The 21,349-nt window shown below is 40.9% G+C and overlaps 1 protein-coding gene across 4 annotated transcripts in view; it reads left to right on the plus strand.

Moving 5' to 3' along the window:
- BCAT1 (branched chain amino acid transaminase 1) overlaps positions 1 to 21,349 on the plus strand; it is a 124,743-nt gene that overhangs the window by 74,986 nt on the left and 28,408 nt on the right. For all 4 annotated transcript variants that reach the window (XM_019961447.2, XM_019961445.2, XM_019961446.2 and 1 more), the window contains exons 6-7: positions 11,181 to 11,344; positions 17,817 to 17,959. In XM_019961447.2, the coding sequence (XP_019817006.2) occupies positions 11,181 to 11,344; positions 17,817 to 17,959 (307 nt within the window). The remainder of the gene's footprint in view (positions 1 to 11,180; positions 11,345 to 17,816; positions 17,960 to 21,349) is intronic.

Here is a 21,349-nt window from a genome sequence, read left to right on the forward strand (position 1 = left end):
TGACTGTCAGAAATCCTTTTGTGAAGTGCCTTTATGAGTCTTTTACCGTTAAAAAATCAGTTTGTCCACTTTTTGCTCTCATTTTCCTAACTGTAAGCTATTTCACTGTACATTATGCCATACTTAGTTGAACACAGGATGCCATAAATTATGAGGCAGTACTGTTTTATGCACTGATATGGAAAGACATTGCCAATTACACCATGACACAGCACTTTTCTAGACAGTCTTTAGTGATTCGTGAATGAGTCATACCTGTCTCTCATTTTTTGAAATGCATATTATTTTTGGAGAAAATCTGTAGTTTCTCCTGCCATCAGATGCACCGCTCCACTTGTGACAGGCATGTTTATTTTTACATGTATCTTAATAACAAGAGCTAACAGCATTATCTTATGGGTTCTTCTGACCATAGGTCCCATTAGAAGACTTGGTTGTTGCTTTGCAAGAAAATGTTGAATTGCACTTGTTTAATATTAATACACATATTTGTTTCACTAATACCAAATACATGTCCCATTCCTGCTTTGTTTGTTTCTTTGTAGTAATTTTTTGGTGCTAAATCAGCGTGCAGTTTTTTGACATTTGTAGCCTCACCAATGCCCATAGACTATTGGAACTGCCATCAGTATGAACAGCTGTTTCTAAGTCTGAACAACTTTTCCATGATTGCTGCTTAGCCAATAGCAGTTATAAAATGCTGTGCCTAGATTTTGGACCCATTAAATGGGAAAAAGTAGACATCTTAGAATCTGTGAAAGAGTGGTGTCATTTATATAACCAGTGTCCTGTTGATCAACCATTATGTTGTCAATATAACAGCCATAAGAACTGTAATTAATTTAGTGTGCAGCGTAGGAAAAATTGAATTTGGACCTTTAAAAAATGCAGACTTTCTTTACAGCATTTATGCTATAGACATATCCCCTAGTGCACATAAAGACAGACATTCAAGGATATTCATTACAGCTCACAAAATTTGCTTAGATTTTTATGAGAGTAAGAGAAAAGACGTCCAGTTTTGCTTTGGGGCCATTACTGCTGGTTAGTGACCATTTGTTGGGATGAGGGAAAGTGAAGGAGAGGATTTTATTTGTTGAGTGACGATGGGTAGAATCAAGAGTTCAGTCTGAATCATGGGAATTTCAGCCAGTGATATCAAGTTGGTGGGTGGATACACCAGACTGGAATTCAGGAGAGATTTGGGAGTTTAAGTGCTACGTTCTTATCTTTAGTATAAAATGCCTTTACAATCTGGGGCTTGGATGAGGTTATCAAGGAAATAGCTGTAGAGAGAGATGAAAAGAAGGCAAGGAATGAGATCTGAGGCAGGCCAGCATGTAGAGAAAGGGAGAGGAAGAGGAATCAGCTAAGGGGTCTAGTCTGGAAGGTAGAAAGAAAAACAAGAGGGCTTGGTGTCCTGTGCCAAATGAAGAACATGGAGACACAATGAACTGTGGCAAATCCCACCCACAGGACCAGTGCCATGAAGCCCAAGACCTGATTATTGGCTTTGACAACGTGGAGTCCTTGGTGATCTTAAACATCTTTCAGTGGGGTAGTGGGACTGAAAGCCTGAATGTCATGGACTCAGTAGAGGATGAGAGGAGGGAGGTTGTGATTGTGCGTATGCATTAATCTTGTGAGGAATTCTGCTCTGCAGTGCAACAGAGCTGGGTGGGTACTTGGCAGTGGGGCAGGTGGTAAAGGGAGAGTGTTTTTTTGAGACTGGAGGTGTTATGGCGTGTTTCTAAGCTGATGTCAGTGATCTGGAAGGAAGAGGAAACTGATCAAATAGTCACAAGATTTCCCAGATTCTACTTCTATCATGCATCTACTTCTGAAGGTGACAGTGTCAGCAGGCAGTGACATGTACAGGATGGAGGGACAGCCAGGTACCCCCCGCCTTGCTCCTTGGCTTGTGGTTCTCCACCTGACATTCGTGTCACTGAGAGGGCTCTTTCGCGAGTGTAGCATCCTTCCCCCGTCATCAGCCAACTCACAGGCTGAGACTGCTGCAGTTGCCAGCTCCCTGTGTTGGTCTGACCTGTTGCTCTGCTCCAAGCCCAGTGCCTTGCTCGGCCCAGTCCACTGAACCCATCTGGATGGAATCCTGCAGTCCAGGTCTGAGCGTGAGGCTAGGTCAGTGAGGGGACCCTGGTTCTGAGGTGATAACATCCTGTGGCATTTTCCTGGCATCCAGAGAAAGGGCTGGCAGACATTTTCTGTTAAAGGCCAGGTGTGTGTGTGCATGCCGAGTGTTTTCAGTTGTGTCCAATTCTTTGTGACCCTGTGGACCGTGGCCTGCCAGGTTCCTCTGTTCATGGGATTCTCCGGGCAAGGATACTGGAGTGGGTTACCATGCTCTCCTCCAGATCTTCCTGGCCCAGGGCTTGAACCCACGTCTCTTGATGTCTCCTGCATTGGTGGGTGGGTTCTTTACCACCAGCGTCACTTGGGAAGCCAGGTAGTTAAATATTTTGGGCTTTGTGTTCCTTGCAACTATTCGCCTCTGCCTTTGTAGCACAAAAACAGCAATAGGCCATACGTGAATGAAAAAATATGTTCCAGTGAAACTTAAAACTGGCAGCAGGCTGAAGTTTGCTGACCCTTGATCCTGAGTTACTTTAGAAGGGAAATGAAGCATGGCTTTCCTAAGAGTGATTCATTTTGGCTCTCCCTGGGTACTTCCTCATCCCATATTCTTAGCCATTTGCTTAATAATTCATGCTGCAATTTCTATTTATGTTTGACATTTACCAACCTGTAGTTTCCACATCATCAGTACAGGAATCCTTGTCTTTTTTTCCAAGGACCAACGCATTCTCCACAGTTCCAGCACTGAGCATTGACTAGTTCATTGCTCAGATCTACAGTCATTTTAATGTCATCTGAATGTCCCGTAAATTGGTACATGTTGAATTTATTTACCATTATTACTATGATCATGTATTATTTACTTAAAAATAGTAAAAATTGGTATTTATTGGATGCATAAAAAAGATCAGACCCTGGGAACTTTCAACAGATATCTAATTTAATCTTTATTCTAACCTGGTGAGCTATTAGTATATTATCATTGCCTTTACATAATATTAGATTGTAAAGTGTTCTTTTAGTCTTTCTTACCTGAGCTTTAGTTTTCTTTTAACTGTGTTTTTCTTTTTAAAATTTTAACATCATTTTTATTGAAAAATTAAAAAAAAAAAGAGCTGAGTGGTCAGCCTTTCTGTCTAATGTTAAATGTATGTTGTCTTTCTCTTTCAACAGGACTGAGAAACAAACTCAGCCCTGTCCCCTACCTGTTTTATAGCAGGTCTCAGAAAATTCTCGGCTTTTGTTTTCCCCATGATATTCTTTCAGGGTCTATATATTATCTACCCACTGGTCTGAAGGCCAGCAGTATAGGAAATCAAGCAGGAGACAGGAGCGTTTTCTCTAGGCATCAACTCAACAGATAAGGATTAACATCAGCTTTTTTTAAATAAAATAATTCAAATTTGCTAAGTAGTTATCTAGGTTGGTTTTATAGCCCTTTTTCATAAATGTCTTATTAAGATGACTAACAGTTCAACTGATGTCTAGTCAGTACCTGGTATAATAAACAACAGAGGATGCTTTGTGTAGGGAGCAAAGAAGGTCCTGCCCTTCATGGAGTGCACAGATGCCTGAGTGGTGGAGAATTATATAAGCAGTTGTAAGAAAGCATGATGGGTATTTTGTCTACATTTGAGGAAGTGCTGGATGCTGTAATACCGTGTCACACAAGCACCTAGGCTTGTAACTGGAGCTCATTTCCTGAAGTGACAGTTAGATGACATTTAAATAGAGATTGAGGGGTTTGTGTTACTTAGAGAGATGTTTCCATTGGTTTGTGTTGCCACAGAAAGTGAAAGTGTTAGTCGTCCGACTCTTTGCAATCCCCTGGACTGTAGTCTGCCAGGCTCCTCTGTCCCTGGAATTCTCCAGGCAAGAATACTGGTGGAGTGAGTTGTCATTTCCTCCTCCAGGGGATCTTCGTGACTCAGGGATTGAACCCACATCTCCTGCATTGTGGGCAGATTCTTTACTACCTGAGCCACCAGGGAAGCCTGGTGCCACAACAGAGTTTCAAAAATGAGGCGCTCGGGATCGTAGTTTCCCAGCCAGGTATCAAATACTTGCCCCCTGCGGTAGAAGTGCAGAGTCGCTATCACTGGGTCACCACGGAAGGCCCGCAGATTAGGTGCCTTAAACACCAGAATTCATTTTCTCAGTTTTGGAGGCTGGAAGTCCATAGTCAAAGCGCGAACAGGGTTGGTCTCTGGTGATGCCGCACTGCCTCGCTTGTGGGTGTCCACTTTGTCACTCTATAGTTGTGCTCTGGTGTCTCTTCTTAAAAGGATAACAGGACTACCCAGGTGGCTCAGTGGTAAAGAATCCACCTGCCAGTGTCTCCTGGTATGTATATCAGGACTCGGGTATGATCTGTGGGTCAAGAACATCCCCTGGAGGAGAAAATGGCAACCCACTCCAGTATTCTTGCCCGGAAAATTCCATGGACAGAGGAGCCTGGAGAGCTACAGTTCATGGGGTGGCAAAGAGTCAGACGTGACTGAACACACACAGAGTCCCACAGTCCCAACAGGACTGGGACACTGGCCTTTTGACCTCATTTAACTTTACCTCCTTTAAAGCTTTATCTCCAAATGCATTCACATTGGGGGTTAGGCCTTCTACCTATATATTTTGAGTAGGAAAGCAAGGAGGAATCCAAAAAGATTCCATATGGTTTGAGCAGAGGATGCATAGAATATGAGAGTGTGGTGAAGGCTGAGGGTGGAAGGAAGGTCCGGTTTGAATTCTCTTCACATTAGGAAATCTCGAGAATTTCACCGATTTATTTATTTATTCCTCTTCCCCCCTCAAATTCTGATATCAAAAAAAGAGCTCTGGACTAAGAGTAGAGCGATGTCCAGAGCTAAATAATGAAAACTCTGGGTGAATCATTTGAGCCTAAGTTTAACTTAGAAATATTCCTGGATTGTTGGATTTTCTGAGATAATGGCTATGGAATGTCTTGGAAACCTGAAAGTACCGTGTAATTATTGAGGGTTGCTAATTATTTTTTAAATCTTAAATCAGGCCAACTAGTTTTTCCTATAAACACATTCCATGAATTTGGTGTTCCTCCCCCATGTGACTCACACTGAAACCCTAAATGGGTCACTGGTCAGTCCTGTGTTTCTTACAGCATCCCCTTAGTTCATTGTTCTTTTTTTTTTTTAAGATAGAAACTTAACAAAAGAAATTAATTAACCAACTTGGCTGCACTGGATCTTAGTTGAGGCCGATGGGGACTTTTCATGGCGCCAGATGGACTCTAGTTGGGGTGCGAGGGTTTAGTTGCCCCACAGCGTGTGGGATCTTAGTTCCCCAACCAAGGACCGAACCTGTGTTCCCTGCATTGCAAAGGATTCTTCACCACCTGCCTACTAGGGATCCCAGTATTCTTTGTCATTTTCCCCTCTAACTAATCTTTTTTAAGAACTGGCAGAATTTTTTTTTTAATTAGTCTACTCTTTGGATCAAAAAAATAATTTGGAGCACCCTAAAAATTTCTTTTTGAAAAATGTCCCCCCCCCAAAAATGTCCCCCAATTATTTCTAATTCTATATTTTCTTCTGTCCCTTAATTGCCTTGCCCAGCAGAATCATTCTCAAGCCTCTACATGGCAGCAGTACTTCTCTGCCTTCCAGGCCAAAACATGGGCTATTAAGTAGTACATTTCTCAGTTTGCTGAATGCCCGCTGCAGATGGATCACCCTAGAAGTCCTGCCTTTCTATAAAGTAATTTTCTAAGTGACACAGAAGTGGTCATTTCCACTGTGAAACGTGTCTTTATTTTCCATCACACTCAATTGTCCTGTTATTTTGTGCAAAATGTACCCACATTTAATGCTCATTTATATATTTATTTGTTATTTGTGGGGTATAACTTAAAAGAGTATATATTTTAACGTATCAGAATTCCAACTTCAAAGTCAATGTGGTCCCTTGAGACATTATAAACTTTGCATCTAAAATTTTGTATTTCTCATTTTCCGAGGGATTTCTTAAAAGCCCCTTTCAGTTCTTTATGTATTGAAATAATCCAAGAAACTAGTAGAGGAGAATTTTTAAAAATCAATCAAAATAAGACAGTGAAACTGGTCTACATAACTTATCAGCTGTTACTATCCATATTTTTCTTTATGTATATGGCTTTTATTTTACTTGAACCAGAATCCTGATCTTGTGATCATAGAATGTTGTTCATTGCCATTTGATTAATATTATGCTATCGTAAACTATTCTTTACTGTAGGAATAGTACAGAATTTAAATTGCTTTCCAGGAAAGAAGGGAGAACTGAGGAACAAATGTGGAGGGGAGAAACAGATCCAATCACCGAGTTCCTTTCCTGATCCAAAAAGTTACATTTGATTTACTCTCACTTATGAAACAGTGTGATCATTTTCAGTACAGTCATAGTTCTTTTCATGGAAAAATATTTGACATAAATAATTATTTAAGGATGAAGGTGACACCAATACTTAAAGTGCTTGCAAAGTATGAATTGACCTTGCTTAAATTTCAGAAATAAAAGTTAGTACCCATAAGCACATTTTCTCTCAGCATCGAAACATTCTAGTCTATAATCTGCCTGCTTGCTAAGAATGGTGGTGGTGGTTTAATCCCTTAAGTGAAGTGAAGTGAAGTCGTTCAGTCGTGTCCGACTCTTTGCGACCCGATGGGCTGTTATGGGCTATAGCCCACCAGGCTTCTCCGTCCATGGGATTTTCCAGGCAAGAGTACTGGAGTGGGTTGCCATTTCCTTCTCCAGGGGATCTCCTGACCCAGGGATCGAACCTGGGTCTCCTGCTTTGCAGGCAGACACTTTACCCTCTGAGCCACCAGGGAAGCTGGTTTAATCCCTTAGTCATGTCCAATTCTATGCGACCTTATGGACTATATAGCCCACTAGGCTTCTCTGTCCATGGGATTTCCCAGGCAAGAATACTGGAATGGGGTTGCCATTTCCTCCTCGAGGGGATCTTCCTGACCCAAGGATAAAGATATTGTTTAAAGATTTTTGTCAAGATATTCTTCTCTAGAAATAGATTTAGTATGTTAGTCTGTTTTTCATCTGTTTTCTCTCTACTGCCACCTAGTGGATTAAATGCAAGTTTGCCTGTCAATTAAAATCAAGGGAAGGAAATGAATAACATGAAACTTATCCATGATGATGAGTTATTGTTACTTTTTTTTAGTAGAGTGTAGGTTGCAAAAAATACAAGAGTGAAAAAAGTCCAGGCATTCATGTGATATCAGTAATAAAATGCTTATCAGTTTACCCATAAATAAGGTATTTTATTTAGACCATTAGAAGCTAGGTAAATTATTGATACTGTGTCCTGCATATTGTATTTCTAAATTATGTTGAGAAGCTTAATTCATTATTACAATGGTCAATAATTTTTTTGTAATGTAAAGCTTACTTAACTGATAGGTAATTAAAAGTGCAGAGATAAGATAGTCAATTTTTATCAAAGTTGAGAAGAAAGGCAGATATGTGTGTTATTCTGGGAATTTCTTTTTCCAAATAATGAAACCAATAAAAGCAAATGGAGTTTAAGTCTCCTCATTCTTTGTGGGGGTGACCTTTTCAACCCCCACTAAAGAACAAACCCAAATGAGCAAAAAAACCAAAACCTGTTGTTGCTTGCTGGCTGTTTTGCTGAAAGTTTTCACTTTTGCCTCATGTCCAGAGGATTTGTTAACAAAATAAACCATTCATTATATACATATAAGCAATACAAATATTTCTTAGAGAACTATCTAGTCTGCTTTGAATATTCTAACATAAAAGAAAAAAGAAATAGAAACAGCAGAGGAGAGCAATAGTACATACATCACCAAATTGGATTTGCCAACATCCGTGCTTAAACAGCACTGGGAAGTCTGATGTGACAGCAGTCTGGAGTTCCAGTTAGGAAAAGGTCCCAGGCAGCGCGTCCGCTTTGTGGGTGAGACTTCAAAGGTTTCATTTCTCCCACTTATAATCCCAGGATGCAAACTGAAAGATCCTCATCAGTTCAGTTCCGTTCAGTCGCTCAGTCGTGTCCGACTCTTTGAGACACCATGGACTGCAGCACCCCAGGCTTCTCTGTCCATCGCCAATTCCCAGAGCTTGCTCAAACTCATGTCTATCGAGTCAGTGATGCCATCCAGCCATCTCATCCTCTGTCATCCCTTCCTCCTGCCTCCAGTCCTTCCCAGCATCAGCGTCTTTTCCAGTGAGTCAGTTCTTCACATCAGGTGGCCAAAGTATTGGAGCTTCAGCTTCAGCATCAGTTCTTCCAGTGAATATTCAGGATTGACTTCCTTTAGGATTGACTGGATCTCCTTGCAACTCTCAAGAATTTTCTCCAACACCACAGTTCAAAAGCATCAATTCTTCAGTGCTCAGCTTTCTTTATGGTCCAGCTCTCACATTCATACATGACTACTGGGAAAAGCCATAGCTTTGACTAGACGGACCTTTGTCGGCAAAGTAATGTCTCTACTTTTTAAAATGCTATCTAGGTTGGTCATAACTTTCCTTCCAAGGAGTAAGCGTCTTTTAATTTCATGGCTGCAGTCACCATCTGCAGTGATTTTGGAGCCCCAAAAAATAAAGTCTGTCACTGTTTCCATTGTTTCTCCATCTATTTGCCATGAAGTGATGGGACCAGATGCCATGATCTTAGTTTTCTAAATGTTGAGTTTTAAGATAGCTTTTTCACTCTTCTCTTTCGTCAAGAGACTCTTTAGTTCTTCCCTTTCTGCCATAAGAGTGGTGTCATCTGCATATCTGAGGTTATTGATACATCTTCATCAATCTGCCAGCAAAACTGCAGCAATGGTATTATGTTAAGTTTTTACAATGCTGTTTCCTTTTTTGGAGAAGGAAAAGGAAACCCACTCTAGCAGGTTTGCCTGGAGAATCCCATGGACAAAGGAACCTGGTGGGCTACAGAGGCTGAAAGGACTGAGCAACTAACACTTGCTTTGTTACACAAATCTTGGAATGTTACTAAGTCCTAGGCGTGGTAGGCCAGACCTCCTCAAGGGACTTGACAAATTCCAAGATCTGCTCCCTATCATCTATCTATCTATCTATCATCTATCTATCTATCTATCTATCTATCTATCGTGTTTCTCTTCTGACACTCACAGCAGGTGTGGCTGACGCCCACAGCAGTAGTCCAGGCTGTATCCATGTAGGTCAGAAGCAAGGTCGGAGGCCTGCTTTGCTTTGTCTCTGAAGCCTAAACAAGACTACTTAATTTCCCTAACAATGATTCATTTCTTTATTATTTTTTTCTTTTAAATTTGAACTTTTTATTTTGCATTGGAGTATAGCCTATTAACAATGTTGTGACAGTTTCAGGTGGACAGCAAAGGGACTCAGCCATACATATACACGTGTCCATTGTCCCCCAGACTCTGCTCCCATCCAGGCTGCCACATAGCATTGAGCAGAGTTTCCTGCACTATACTTTAGATCCTTATTGAATATAATTGCGTGTTCTTGTCAATCCTAAACATGCGAACTATCCTTTCACCCCATCCTTTCCCCATGGCAACCGTAAGTTCATTATTTAAGTCTGTGAACTGACTCATTTCTTTAACTTGGTATCTGTCACTCTTTGTCCGTTTCCTTTAGGGCCAGCCAAGTCCTGTGTGACTCTCAGGTTCACATGCTGTGTGAATGGACTCAGCTTCCCGTTTCTTAAGCCTCTCTGGTGGCATCACAGCGCACATATATGAACACAATGTATCGTGCTCACACATCTTTTCCCTACCTGATTCTTCATCTGGGCATAAGTAGTGGGTGAGGCCCCTTGAGCTATCAGGTAGCAGAAGAGGAGATTTAATTGAAATTCAGAAAAAAAAATATATCCCCAGGTCCTCTTTTAGCCAGTTTCATTACATATTACAAAAATCACGAATTAGCTGAATTTGAGTCTCCTGTCATTATTTTCACACCAGATTGCTACCCAATCCAGGCAGACTAGGCTTCTTTTTTGAGGACTCAGTGTATGTATTTTATTGACCAAGATTTAATATAATAGTCTTAATTTGTTTTCTTACCTGCGTGGCCTTAAACTGTACAGGATAGCCCAGCAACCTTTAATGCCTTTAGAATATGTAGCCCTCAAAACTTTTTAGTCTCTCAATTTTCCTCTTTAAAAAACAACTGAGGGTAGTTACTTTTGTGCTGAAGAAATTTATGATTGCATTGTTGGCTTGTGATTTTCTCAGTGTTTGTGGGGAAGGCCGTTTTCTCTCTTTGTCATTCCTAATATGAATTCCTTCGTCCTTCGTCCTCTGTCTTTTGGTGGGCAGGGGCCCCGGTGGCGGGGATTTGTCTTGTCTGATGTCTTTGCTTCTAGTGAAGCTACACTTTTGGTGTCTGTTATCTGTCACAGTCGGATGCGATAATGGCACTTTCTCCAGCCCGAGTCTGCTGGCACCAGAGTGTTTGAATGAAGTAGAAGGGCAAGTTAGAGAAGCAAATATTAGGTTTCACCCCCAAAGACTGAAATCGTGTCTAGGTTCTTTCCTTTTTCAGTTCCCAATCAGTGCAATCCTGAAAAGTGTTACATGGCTAGTTGTCAAAAATATAGGGTTAGTTGACAGTGTACTGGTCTTCCCAGGTGGCTCAGTGGTAAAGAATCCGCTGCCAATGCAGGTGCCCCAGGAGACATGGGTTCGATCCCTGGGTCAGGAAGGTCCCCTGGAGGAGGAAATGGCAACCCTCTCCAGTATTCTTGCCTGGGATAATCCCACGTACAGAGGAGCCTGGTGGGCTACCATCCATGAGGTCGCAAAGAGTCAGACAGGACTGAGCAACTGAGCACGCACAAAAAACCTATTAATAAAACAATAGACAAATTTGCCTTTCCTTTAAAATCATAACTCTGAAAGCAAAGCAAAATGGAACCCAGTCTTGGTGTTTTCTTCTTAGACGACCATCAGGCTTTGTGTAACTCAACTTCAGAAGTAACAGCTGTCATTTGTGGCTTCTGGGAGATGTTACAGATCTGTTCTAGACTTTGAGACTGGCATCTGCATTTTAGATTAACAGTTGTGTATACTTTTACTATATTCCAGCCTTCTCTGGGGGTCAAGAAGCCGACTAAAGCCCTGCTCTTTGTAATCTTGAGCCCAGTGGGACCTTATTTTTCCACTGGAAGCTTTAATCCTGTGTCCCTGTGGGCCAACCCGAAGTATGTAAGAGCCTGGAAAGGTGGGACCGGAGACTGCAAGATGGGAGGGTAAGTTGATCTGTGTTACTGTCTAAAGGATAGAGTCCCTTGTGACCATTTAGTTATGGCCATTTCATTCAATACATACATACATATATATATATATATATATATATATATATATATATATATATATTAGTATTCACACTGGAATGGTCATTTTTATTTTGTGTTTAGCCTTCAGTGGTTTGAATGTGCTAGCTGTTTGAAGGATAACCTCTGTGGCCCTTTGAAGGGAGAAACATTGACTGTTAAACATAAGCAAGAACTAAAGTAACTAGACCAGGAATGAAATCAGCGCTTTGGATGAGCTGCCCGGGATGCTGGTCCCTGGCCGCGGGCTGACAGTTGGCATTCGAGAGCATCTGGTGTCGGGGCCCAAGCTCTCAGTCGGCTCCAAGGAGCCCTGTCTGGGGAAGGTGCCTGCTTCACTGAAGTGCTGTCTTCATTCCCGCAGATTGCAACCATATCTGCTGCCAACTGGCTGTGGGACAGCCCTGCTTTGGCTCGGTCAGGCCAGTCTCATAGGCCATATGTAGCTGGCTGGAAATAAAAGAGCATTTGAAAGTGTTAGACAATTTCAGGGGTGGACTTGGCCGTGAATCGGGAATGCCCCGACGGGTGAACAAGAATAGCCGGGTTACCCAGCGTGGCTCTTCCTTTGGAAGAGCACCAGCTGGCCCTCAAGGTGACTCAGTGCAGTCTTCTGGGCCCTGGGAGAGAGGAAGGATGTGGTGCTGACATGCCAGAGAGACCTTGACAGCTGGCTTTGAACCCTCCATAGACTTTTTCTATTTCTCACTTTTCTGTCCCCAAAAAGGCATGGTGGTAAAATGCTATGTCCTGTCATCCCTCGTGGCATTCACTCACTAACTGCATTCCCTCATCGGGTCAGAAAAATCCTGATGGTGGTGGCTTAGTCGCTAGGTTGTATCCGACTCTTGCAACCCCATGGACTGTAGCATGCCAGGCTGTTCTGTCCATGGAATTTTCCAGGCAAGAATACTAGAATAGGTTGCCATTTCCTTCTCCAGGGGATCTTCCCAACCCAGGGATCAAACCCAGGGATCCTGCATTTCAGGCAGATTCTTTAATGACTGAGCTATGAGGGAAGCCCAGAAAGAAAAAAAAAATATTCTGATGGAGTTCATTAAATAAACTAAGTCACTTTATTCCGTGTTAGATCTCCTTCCTAAGTCCTAGGCTAGCCAGATCAAAAACTTTTTTGTTTGTTCTCAATGGCTTTTTTACTTTTTCAGACTTATTCACAGAGCATATCTGTATTACTCTATTAAAACTTCTCTCAGTGCACGTTGCAGTAAAGCAACAGTCTTGATGAAGAGAGAATGTAAAATTTTTTCTACTTTAAATCATACTCTCTAGCTCCCCCTACCTGCCTAGGGAAAAGATAACATGGGGATCCTTCAGTTTGGTGTCTGGGCAGATGGTTATTTGTTACAAAGAGGATATTGAGGCAGTCTCATAGAATATATGATCGTTAAAGAGCAATTAAAAATCACTGCTTTCTGTACAATACAAAGACTGAAGTCCGGTGTTACTATGAACAACTAGTATTTCAATATTGTCTCATCAGTTATAACAAGTGTACCCCACTAATGTGAGATGTTAATAAGAAGGGAAATGGAAATTGAGGAATAAGAGTTATAGAAGCTCTGTTTTTTGCTCAGGTTTTCGGTAATCTGAAACTTCTTTAAGAAATAAAGCCAACTATAAAATAAATTACTAGTTTGACTCATTAGGCTCACGTGGACCAGAATCAGTGGACATTGACTTAAAATTTCTTAGAGAAGAGAGTTTTGGGCCCCATACATAAAAGCAAAATTGGCAAGAGGGCAGGCATGAAGCAGAGAGTGGATTCGTCACAAACCCGCCTGTTGTTTCCAAGAGCTTGAAACCTCTCTGCTCCTGTACTCCCAGCTGGAGGAGCACAGGGAAACAAATGATTTTGCATCTACCGTCATTCAGTTTAGTTAACAAAGACATTTGGCGGCAACCTTAGATTTATGTATTATTGTTCCTTTCTAGACCTGACTTATTCAATGCTGTGCTGGGCTTAGTTGCTCAGTCGTGTCCGGCTCTTTGCGACCCCATGGACTGCAGCCCTCCAGGCTCCTCTGTCCATGGGCATTCTCCAGGCAAGAATGCTGGAGTGGGTTGCCATGCCCTCCTCCATTCAATAGTTACCTTCTAATCTTTTTTTTAGTACCTCTGTAGTCAATTGGTAATTATTAAATATCTATTGACTTTCACAAGCTCAAGAATTTTTTGCTTTCTGTATAAGTGAATCTGAGGAACAGAGAGAATATATATATTTTTAAAATTCTAGGATTAAATTTTTTAATCTTAGAACTTTTAAACTTAGATTAAATTGTAAGCCTTAGTTTCCTCATTGATAAAATGAGGGTAATAATGCCCACTTTACCTGTGAGGATAGAGGAGGATAATGTGAAGTGCCTAGGATCCTGGCTGGCACTTAGGGAGCTCTCAACAAGTATGGAGTTAGAACCTAGCGGTTTCCAGCGTGGACTTAGAGATACCCACGAATCGTGCACATATCTGCATGATCTTATGCAATTAAGTCCTTTCTCCCTACAAATCCTCAAAAGTATAATAACATCTATGGTTGTGTTAAGACAATTTGTTGAAATAATGGGGTTCAGAACCTAGGGCCCTGCCTGGTAGGTGGTACTCTCTCAACAGACAATAGTTTATATTATGAGGCTCTCTTTCTTTCTGGTTTTATCTCCTGGGCTCTCTCCTAGGAGTAATCAGTTAGATTGCACACAATAGGATTTACTCGTTTGGAGGGATGTATTTAATATTCCTAGTCTCCCAGATTCTACATTAAAATTATATGTAGACAGTTTTCCCACTTTTTCATTTTCCTCTTTCTTCCAAGGACATGTGTTTTCCTTCTTAATATTGGCAGCATGTGGAAGGAAGCCCAAGTATATTACCAAAGTATCAATTACCCAGTGGACATTAATGATACAGTTTACACCTGAGAGAGAATTTTGATACACATTTGTATTTGGGGAAAAACACACCTATAAATGGACTTCCCTGGGCTCAGTGGTAAAGAATCCACTTGTCAGTGAGGGAGGTGCAGGTTCAATCCCTGGGTCAGGAAGATCCCCTGGAGGAGATTCCCGCTCCAGTATTCTTGCCTGGGAAGTCCCATGGACAGAGGAGGCAGGCGGACTACAGTCCATGGGGTCACAGAAGAGTCGCATATAACTTAGCAACTAAATAATCAGTAGGCATTAAAGAGCTGCCCTGAGCCTATTGGCTCCAAACCCATGCTCTGTCTACCAAACTCTCCCTGCAGGCTGGTCTATACTCCTTAAAAAGTATTCATAATTGAACCCAGTTACCAGGCCAGACAGAGGATGAGATGGCTGGATTGCATCACCGACTCCATGGACGTGAGTCTGAGTGAACTCCGGGAGTTGGTGATGGACAGGGAGGCCTGGCGTGCTGCAATTCATGGGGTCGCAAAGAGTCGGACACGACTGAGCAATTGAGCTGAACTGAACTGAACTGTGTATTTGCTATTAGTTCTGAATATGGGTGGTCTGATGTTTTATGGTCATTAAAAATGAAAGCCTCCTGAATATTAGAATTATGTCATCTCCAGACTGACTAGTAATTTACATTTCATTGCCTGTGTTTTGAAGTATACATGTTGAGGGTCTTTTAAAGGAATCTGAATACCTTGGTGTAAATAAATCTCATCATTCCCCAGATTGTATGATGTCTGTTTCAATACCATAGCTTTCTAGAATACTTCAGTTATTAGTCACTAGTCTTTGAGTTACAGATCAGAAAACTAGCTCAATCCATCTTGAGTAGAGAAGGGATTGACTGGCTCATGTTAGCTATGGCTCATGTTGGCTCATGGTAGCTGTGGATCAATAAGAGCTCTAATCATTGTCACTAGATTGCTTTGCCCTTGCATATGTGCTGCTCATGCTACATCCACCCCAGTCTCTCTCTTCTCTCCTTTTCCCTCTCTTTCCATCCTTCCCCCATCTCTTGTCAAAGCTTCTGGCTATGCGTTAGCCTAAGGCTCTCCTAATTCAGATGTCTTCTGCTTTGAAGGCTGGTGATCATGGATACAAGAGACCCAGCATCATAGCAGACAAGCTGCCACCATTCTCAAAGGGAGAAAAGGAGAAAATTTCAAAGGGTTTTGTACATTGAAATGAATGAGTGAGTAAACTCAAAGAAGAACTTATGAGCAACTTAGTTACTTGCCCACCCTTTTCTTCATTTGTGGTAGGGGCAGGATGCTATGATTGTCAACCCAAGCAGAATGACTTGGCTGCATAGGAAGGGCCCAAGAGGGCATAGTGGGAAGAGAAGAGAAGCTGTGCAGATGAGAATGGCATGTAGCCACTGGGATATATGGCTTCTGTGTTTAAGTTACACTTTGACTTAGGAAATACTAAAAATTTAATCTTGCCCAGATATAAAAGAGATCATTTAAAAGGCCTAGGTGGGTATTTTGTGGAAAGTAACAATAACATTAATTTTTTGGTAGTATGTTTGATTGTTTCTGTGTACTTCTTGGGGCTTCATAGTCCAAGGATGGGTCTAGGGTTTTTTCCTAGTCCTGACTGTCATAGAGGAGTGCTTTCAAGCTTGTTTGCTGATATCTTCTAAAAGCCAAGGAAAGTGAATTATACAGCCAGGAGCATAGAAAGGCAAACAAGCATCACATATATTTGAGGACTCTCATGTTTTATCTAAAGCATTGATTCATATTTTGTATTCTACTGCATACTTTTCTCATTTAATAAAGGATAAATTTAAAATATTACTTCCTTTTCTCCTAAAGTGAAAGTGAAGCCGCTCAGTTGTGTCTGAGTCTTTGTGATCCCATGGACTATAGCCTACCAGGCTTCTCTGTCCATGGGGTTTTCCAGGCAAGAGTACTGGAGTGGATTGCCATTTCCTTCTCCAGGGGATCTTCCTGACCCAGGGATCAAACCCAGGTCTCCTGCATTGCAGGCAGACGCTTTACCCTCTGAGCCACCAGGGAAGCCCCAATTCTTTTCTCCTAAGGCAACATATAATTGGAGAACTCATTAATGAGGATAGTGAGAGCTAGGCATCATTATGAATGAAACTGCTGCTGCTGCTGCTGCTAAGTCGCTTCAGTTGTGTCTGACTCTGTGCGACCCCGTAGACGGCAGCCCACCAGGCTCCCCCATCCCTGGGATTCTCCAGACAAGAACGCCAAATAAACTTTTAAGGTATAAAAAGCATTAATATTTCTGTTTAATTTAGAAGTCATTTCTCCTTCCAAATGATAGACCATTTGTCAAAATATATCTTCTTTAAAAAGAGTCAATTCCAATATATCTAAATTTCTTGTCTCTTGAGTTTAAATTTATTCTCCACAAGCTGTGTGTATGTGTGTGTCTGTGTGTGTTAAATGTCAATTGTATCTTACACTCGGACTCACAGAGGAAAGTGCTCCCCTACCGAGTTTACTTAAACTTCTAGGAGTCAGGTAATGAATGAATGAATGAGTAAATAAATTACTATTAGAAACTACATTGTCATTCCAGGAAGATATGCCATGTTCCTTTGAATAATCCAAAGTGAATAGTATTGATTGAGAAAAACAGGCTTTTGGAATATTTTTTGGTTAAAATAAGGATTTTTGGCCTCTTGTCTCACTTTTAGGGAATTTAGACATTGAGCAATAGGTATTTCTTGATTATATTGAAAGGTACTAGTTAGAGCATGGAGTTGGTGCTCTGCTAATTAATAGATATAACTTGATATAAGTTACTTCTCTAAGCCTCAGTTTCTCATCTGAACCATGGGACTAATGATCGTGGCTAACTCAATAGTGTTTTGTGGGGTTTAAATGAAATATTCTTATTCAGTCACTAAGTCATGTCTGACTCTTTGCGACCCGCATAGACTGCAACACACTGGACTTCTGTGTCCTTCACTATCTCCGAGAATTTGCTCAGATTCGTGTCCACTGAGTCAGTGATGCTATCTAACCAGCTCATCCTTTGCTGCCCTCTTCTCCTTTTGCCTTCAATCTTTCCCAGCATCACGGTCTTCTCCAGTAAAAAGAACTAGAACCTTAGAACAAAGGGAAAAAGTAGCACGCCTCCAAAATGAAGTAATTCACGTAAAATTGATTGGCATGTGAAAAAAATAGTAACTTTTAAGTGTTGTTGACTTGGCTCTTCACCTGTGTTCTCTTTTTTCAAGTTAGAATTGCACAATTTTTCTTTGATCTCTCTCTCCCAAATGAATGCAGTTAGACCATGTAGATTCTCTAATGTGTTTCCTCTAATATTATGCAGTTAACTGGAGAGGATATATAATTAAGAACCTAGTACATTGACTACATCCATGCTTGAATTAAAGACTTGCTGGGAGGTAGGGGCTGAAGTATAGTCATAATCATGTGTTTCCTCTTTCTTAAAAGGAATTATGGCTCATCTCTTTTTGCCCAATGTGAAGCCGTGGAAAATGCATGTCAGCAGGTTCTGTGGCTCTATGGAGAAGATAATCAAATAACTGAAGTTGGAACTATGAATCTTTTTCTTTATTGGATAAATGAAGATGGAGGTAATCCACCCAGATTTCAGCTCTCTGCTATTTTTCAATCATTTTCAGTGGGATTGGAGAGAAAATAACTAAAACCTTAAAACAAGAGAACAAGTAGCACACTTCCAAGATCTTAAGATTTTCTGTGCTTTTGCTGTCCAAGTATACATGAGTTTAAGTTTACAGTATTTACAAAGATTTTTGGCTTTGTTTTTTGGCTTTAGATGTACTTACTTTTGAGTTGTCAATTTAAGGAATTTAAATCTCCACTGTTTGAAAATGTGCTTCCTTATCCTTTTATTATCTTATCATTTTTCTGATCTGATTATTTCAGTGATCATTTACCATGTATGCATGCATGCTCAGTTGCTTCAGCCATGTCTGACTCTTTGTGACCACATGGATTGTAGCCCGCTAGGCTTCTCTGCCCGTGGCATTTCCCAGGCAAGAATACTGGAGTAGGTTACCATGTTCTCCTCCAGGGACTCTTCCCAACCCAGGGATTGAACCCACCCCTCCTCCATAGCAGGTGGATTCTTCACGTCTGAGCCACTGGGGAAGCCTGTGGTCATTTACCATATACTATGTATAAGACACTGTAGTGATAAACATAGTCTACTCTTTCTACTGATACGAAATTTAGTGCATGCTCTTGTTGTAATTCATGTAACAATCATTGCCCTTTCTACGTATTTTGATAATACATTAGAAGCCTTCCAGGTTTACACTGGAGCTCTATTTGAATAAAGGACACCGTTTTTAGGGCAAATTGGTCTTAATTTGGGGATTGTATGTAGATTGTGGTTCATTTAAGACCATTAATATATGTCTATTACAAAAATCAGTACTTCTTTATTACCTTTAATATCCTGAATGCTCACTTTCCTTCTTTGCAGTTCTTTTCTTTTAAATTAGTTGGCAGAAACCACAGACTAGAAATGTAAAATGATAAGTTTCCAAATGTGGCTCCTCTGTCTATGGGATTCTCCAGGCAAGAATACTGGAGTGGGTAGCCATTCCCTTCTCCAGGGGATTTTCCTAAACCAGAGATCGAACCTGAGTCTCCTGCATTGCAGACAGATTCTTTACAGTCTGAGCCACCAGGGAAAGCCCAAATGTAAAATGATAAGTTTCCGAAGATTGAGTTGAGTTCAAACAATTTTTTGACCAACCTAATACTGCTGAAATCTTGGGATTGGTTTTAATTCAGATTTTAAATGAAATTTTAATTTTAAAGCAGATATAGTAGCCTCTTGCTCTTTTGTTATTTGGCTACAAATAGAGGGAAATGGTGATTCAGATGTGGCTGACTTCAGAGCTAATTTGAGCACTGCTTTCAGAGAATCACAAAATGAGCCTTATATTCCAGTCACAGTGAGAATAAACAGGTGTGGTGAGTACACCATGTTCTGGGGTTGATCCTTGGTAACCCTTGGCATATGAAAAGCCAGATATAGATTATGTTTGTCCTTCCATACCTGGCTGTTTGTAGTTGACACTCTTGAAAACACAATTTGTACTGGAATATTTGTGATTTCTAAATTGGAGTTATTACATATGACATATATCAAAAGCTGTGCCTGAAAGTTGACAGCCACTGTTGAACTCTGTACATAGGAGATAATAAATTGATTCAGTTCATTCTTTCCATCTACCCACTGCCATCCCCATCGCCAAGAAAACCCACGCAACCCCAAACAAAACCAGTGACCTCATACAGAAGTGGTACCATCCTTATTTATGGACGGGAGATGTCAGGATTTAAGCACAGTCTGAATCAGAGCTACACGATTTAACCAGAAACACCAGAAACTGTCCTGGTGAAAAATGACCCGTTATGCAAACAATAATCATGAACCATTTCCATGGCTTTTAAAGGTCAGAAGAGAATTGAATGAATTTGTCTTCTGGCTCTTATAAAATATACAAGACCTTGAGAGTTCCTATTCAGGTTATGGTTGCCTGAGAAAAGTATAGTTTTAATGTGAAGATGTTCCTTCAATTTGAGGGTGTTCACTGACAGATCAGATAAAATTTAAAGTAAGGAGAAAGGAAATGGAACAAATGTTTGAACAGTATTCTGAGAGGAGTGAGGGAAATGTCAGGAACAATCTTTGGGCTTAAAAAGGAAACAGACATTGCAGCAACTCTAGTAACTTTGATTTATACTGTGTGGCTTTAGGAAAAGACAAAGAATAATGCGTTGAAAATTAGCAAAATATTGAGTTTTTTTCCCCAAAAAGCTTTGCAATAAGAGTTACAAGCAGAGTTCTTTCCATGAGCACCCGCTCACCATTCCTCTGGGCCAAGGTAGCTGCCACAGCGCTGTGCCCTATCTTGTGACGCTTGGCTTGGAACTCATGGGTTTTTTGGTTTTGTTTTTAAACTGTAGTTGATTTACAAGGTTGGGTTAGTTTCAGGTGTATATCAAAGTGATTCAGTGTGTGTGTGTGTGTGTGTGTGTGTGTGTGTGTATGTTTACATTCTTTTTAAAATTCTTTTCCCTTATAGGTTATCACAACACTGAGTAGAGTTCCCTGTACTATACAGTAGGTCCTTTTTGAGTGTCTCTTCATGTAGGTTTTGATTCCATCACTGCAGCCCTGATTGTAAGATCACATGGCCCCCAATTCTGTATTATTTCATTGATGAGTCATATGACATACACACTGTTCACTGTTGAGAAAGCAGTATTATCTAATACTAGACACTGGAACTACTATGAAAGTAAGATGGGATTGTCGTGGTTGGATTTCACAGGGAGTTTGGGATGCATTTACACCAGCTCTGCTCAGAGTACTCTTGCTGGGTGGCTGCTCACTCACCTCCTTCAAGTCTTTGCCACACACCCCATTCTCAGTAAGCCTTTTCTTGGATACCTTAATACAAATCTTAAACTCTCTCCCCAACACTCCCTATCACCTTCTTTTTTTCCCCTTCCATTGCTTAACATGCTATTTAATATAATTGTTTGCCTCTGCCCATTAGAAAGTGAGCAAGGAGTTACATCGATTTTGTTCCCTGCTGTATCCCTCATACTTAGAATGGCCAGTGGCACTGATGCTGACACTGATACTGATAGATGCTCAGTATATATTGTTGAATGAATGAATGATTGTTCTGTTGGTGTTTGGGTCGTTAACACAAACCCACATTCCTGGTTCCCATTAGTGCTTGAATTTGGGAAGTCAGATGAATCCTGCTGTCATTGCTTCTAAACTCTTCATCTCCCCCAAATGATTTCTCTGTCAAAAACAAGCTGCGTTCGTAGGCTCTGTTTTCCTCCTGTTGAGCAATCTGGAGCTCATTCTGGCTCTTGTAAGCTTGTTTGTGGTTGCAGAGGAAAATGAATATTTCTCACCCAAATGTTGTCATGTCATCATCTCTGTCTGGCAACCAGAGAAGCAGATG

The sequence above is a fragment of the Bos indicus genome, chromosome 5 (assembly GCF_029378745.1).
Source record: "Bos indicus isolate NIAB-ARS_2022 breed Sahiwal x Tharparkar chromosome 5, NIAB-ARS_B.indTharparkar_mat_pri_1.0, whole genome shotgun sequence".
Lineage (NCBI taxonomy): Eukaryota > Metazoa > Chordata > Mammalia > Artiodactyla > Bovidae > Bos > Bos indicus.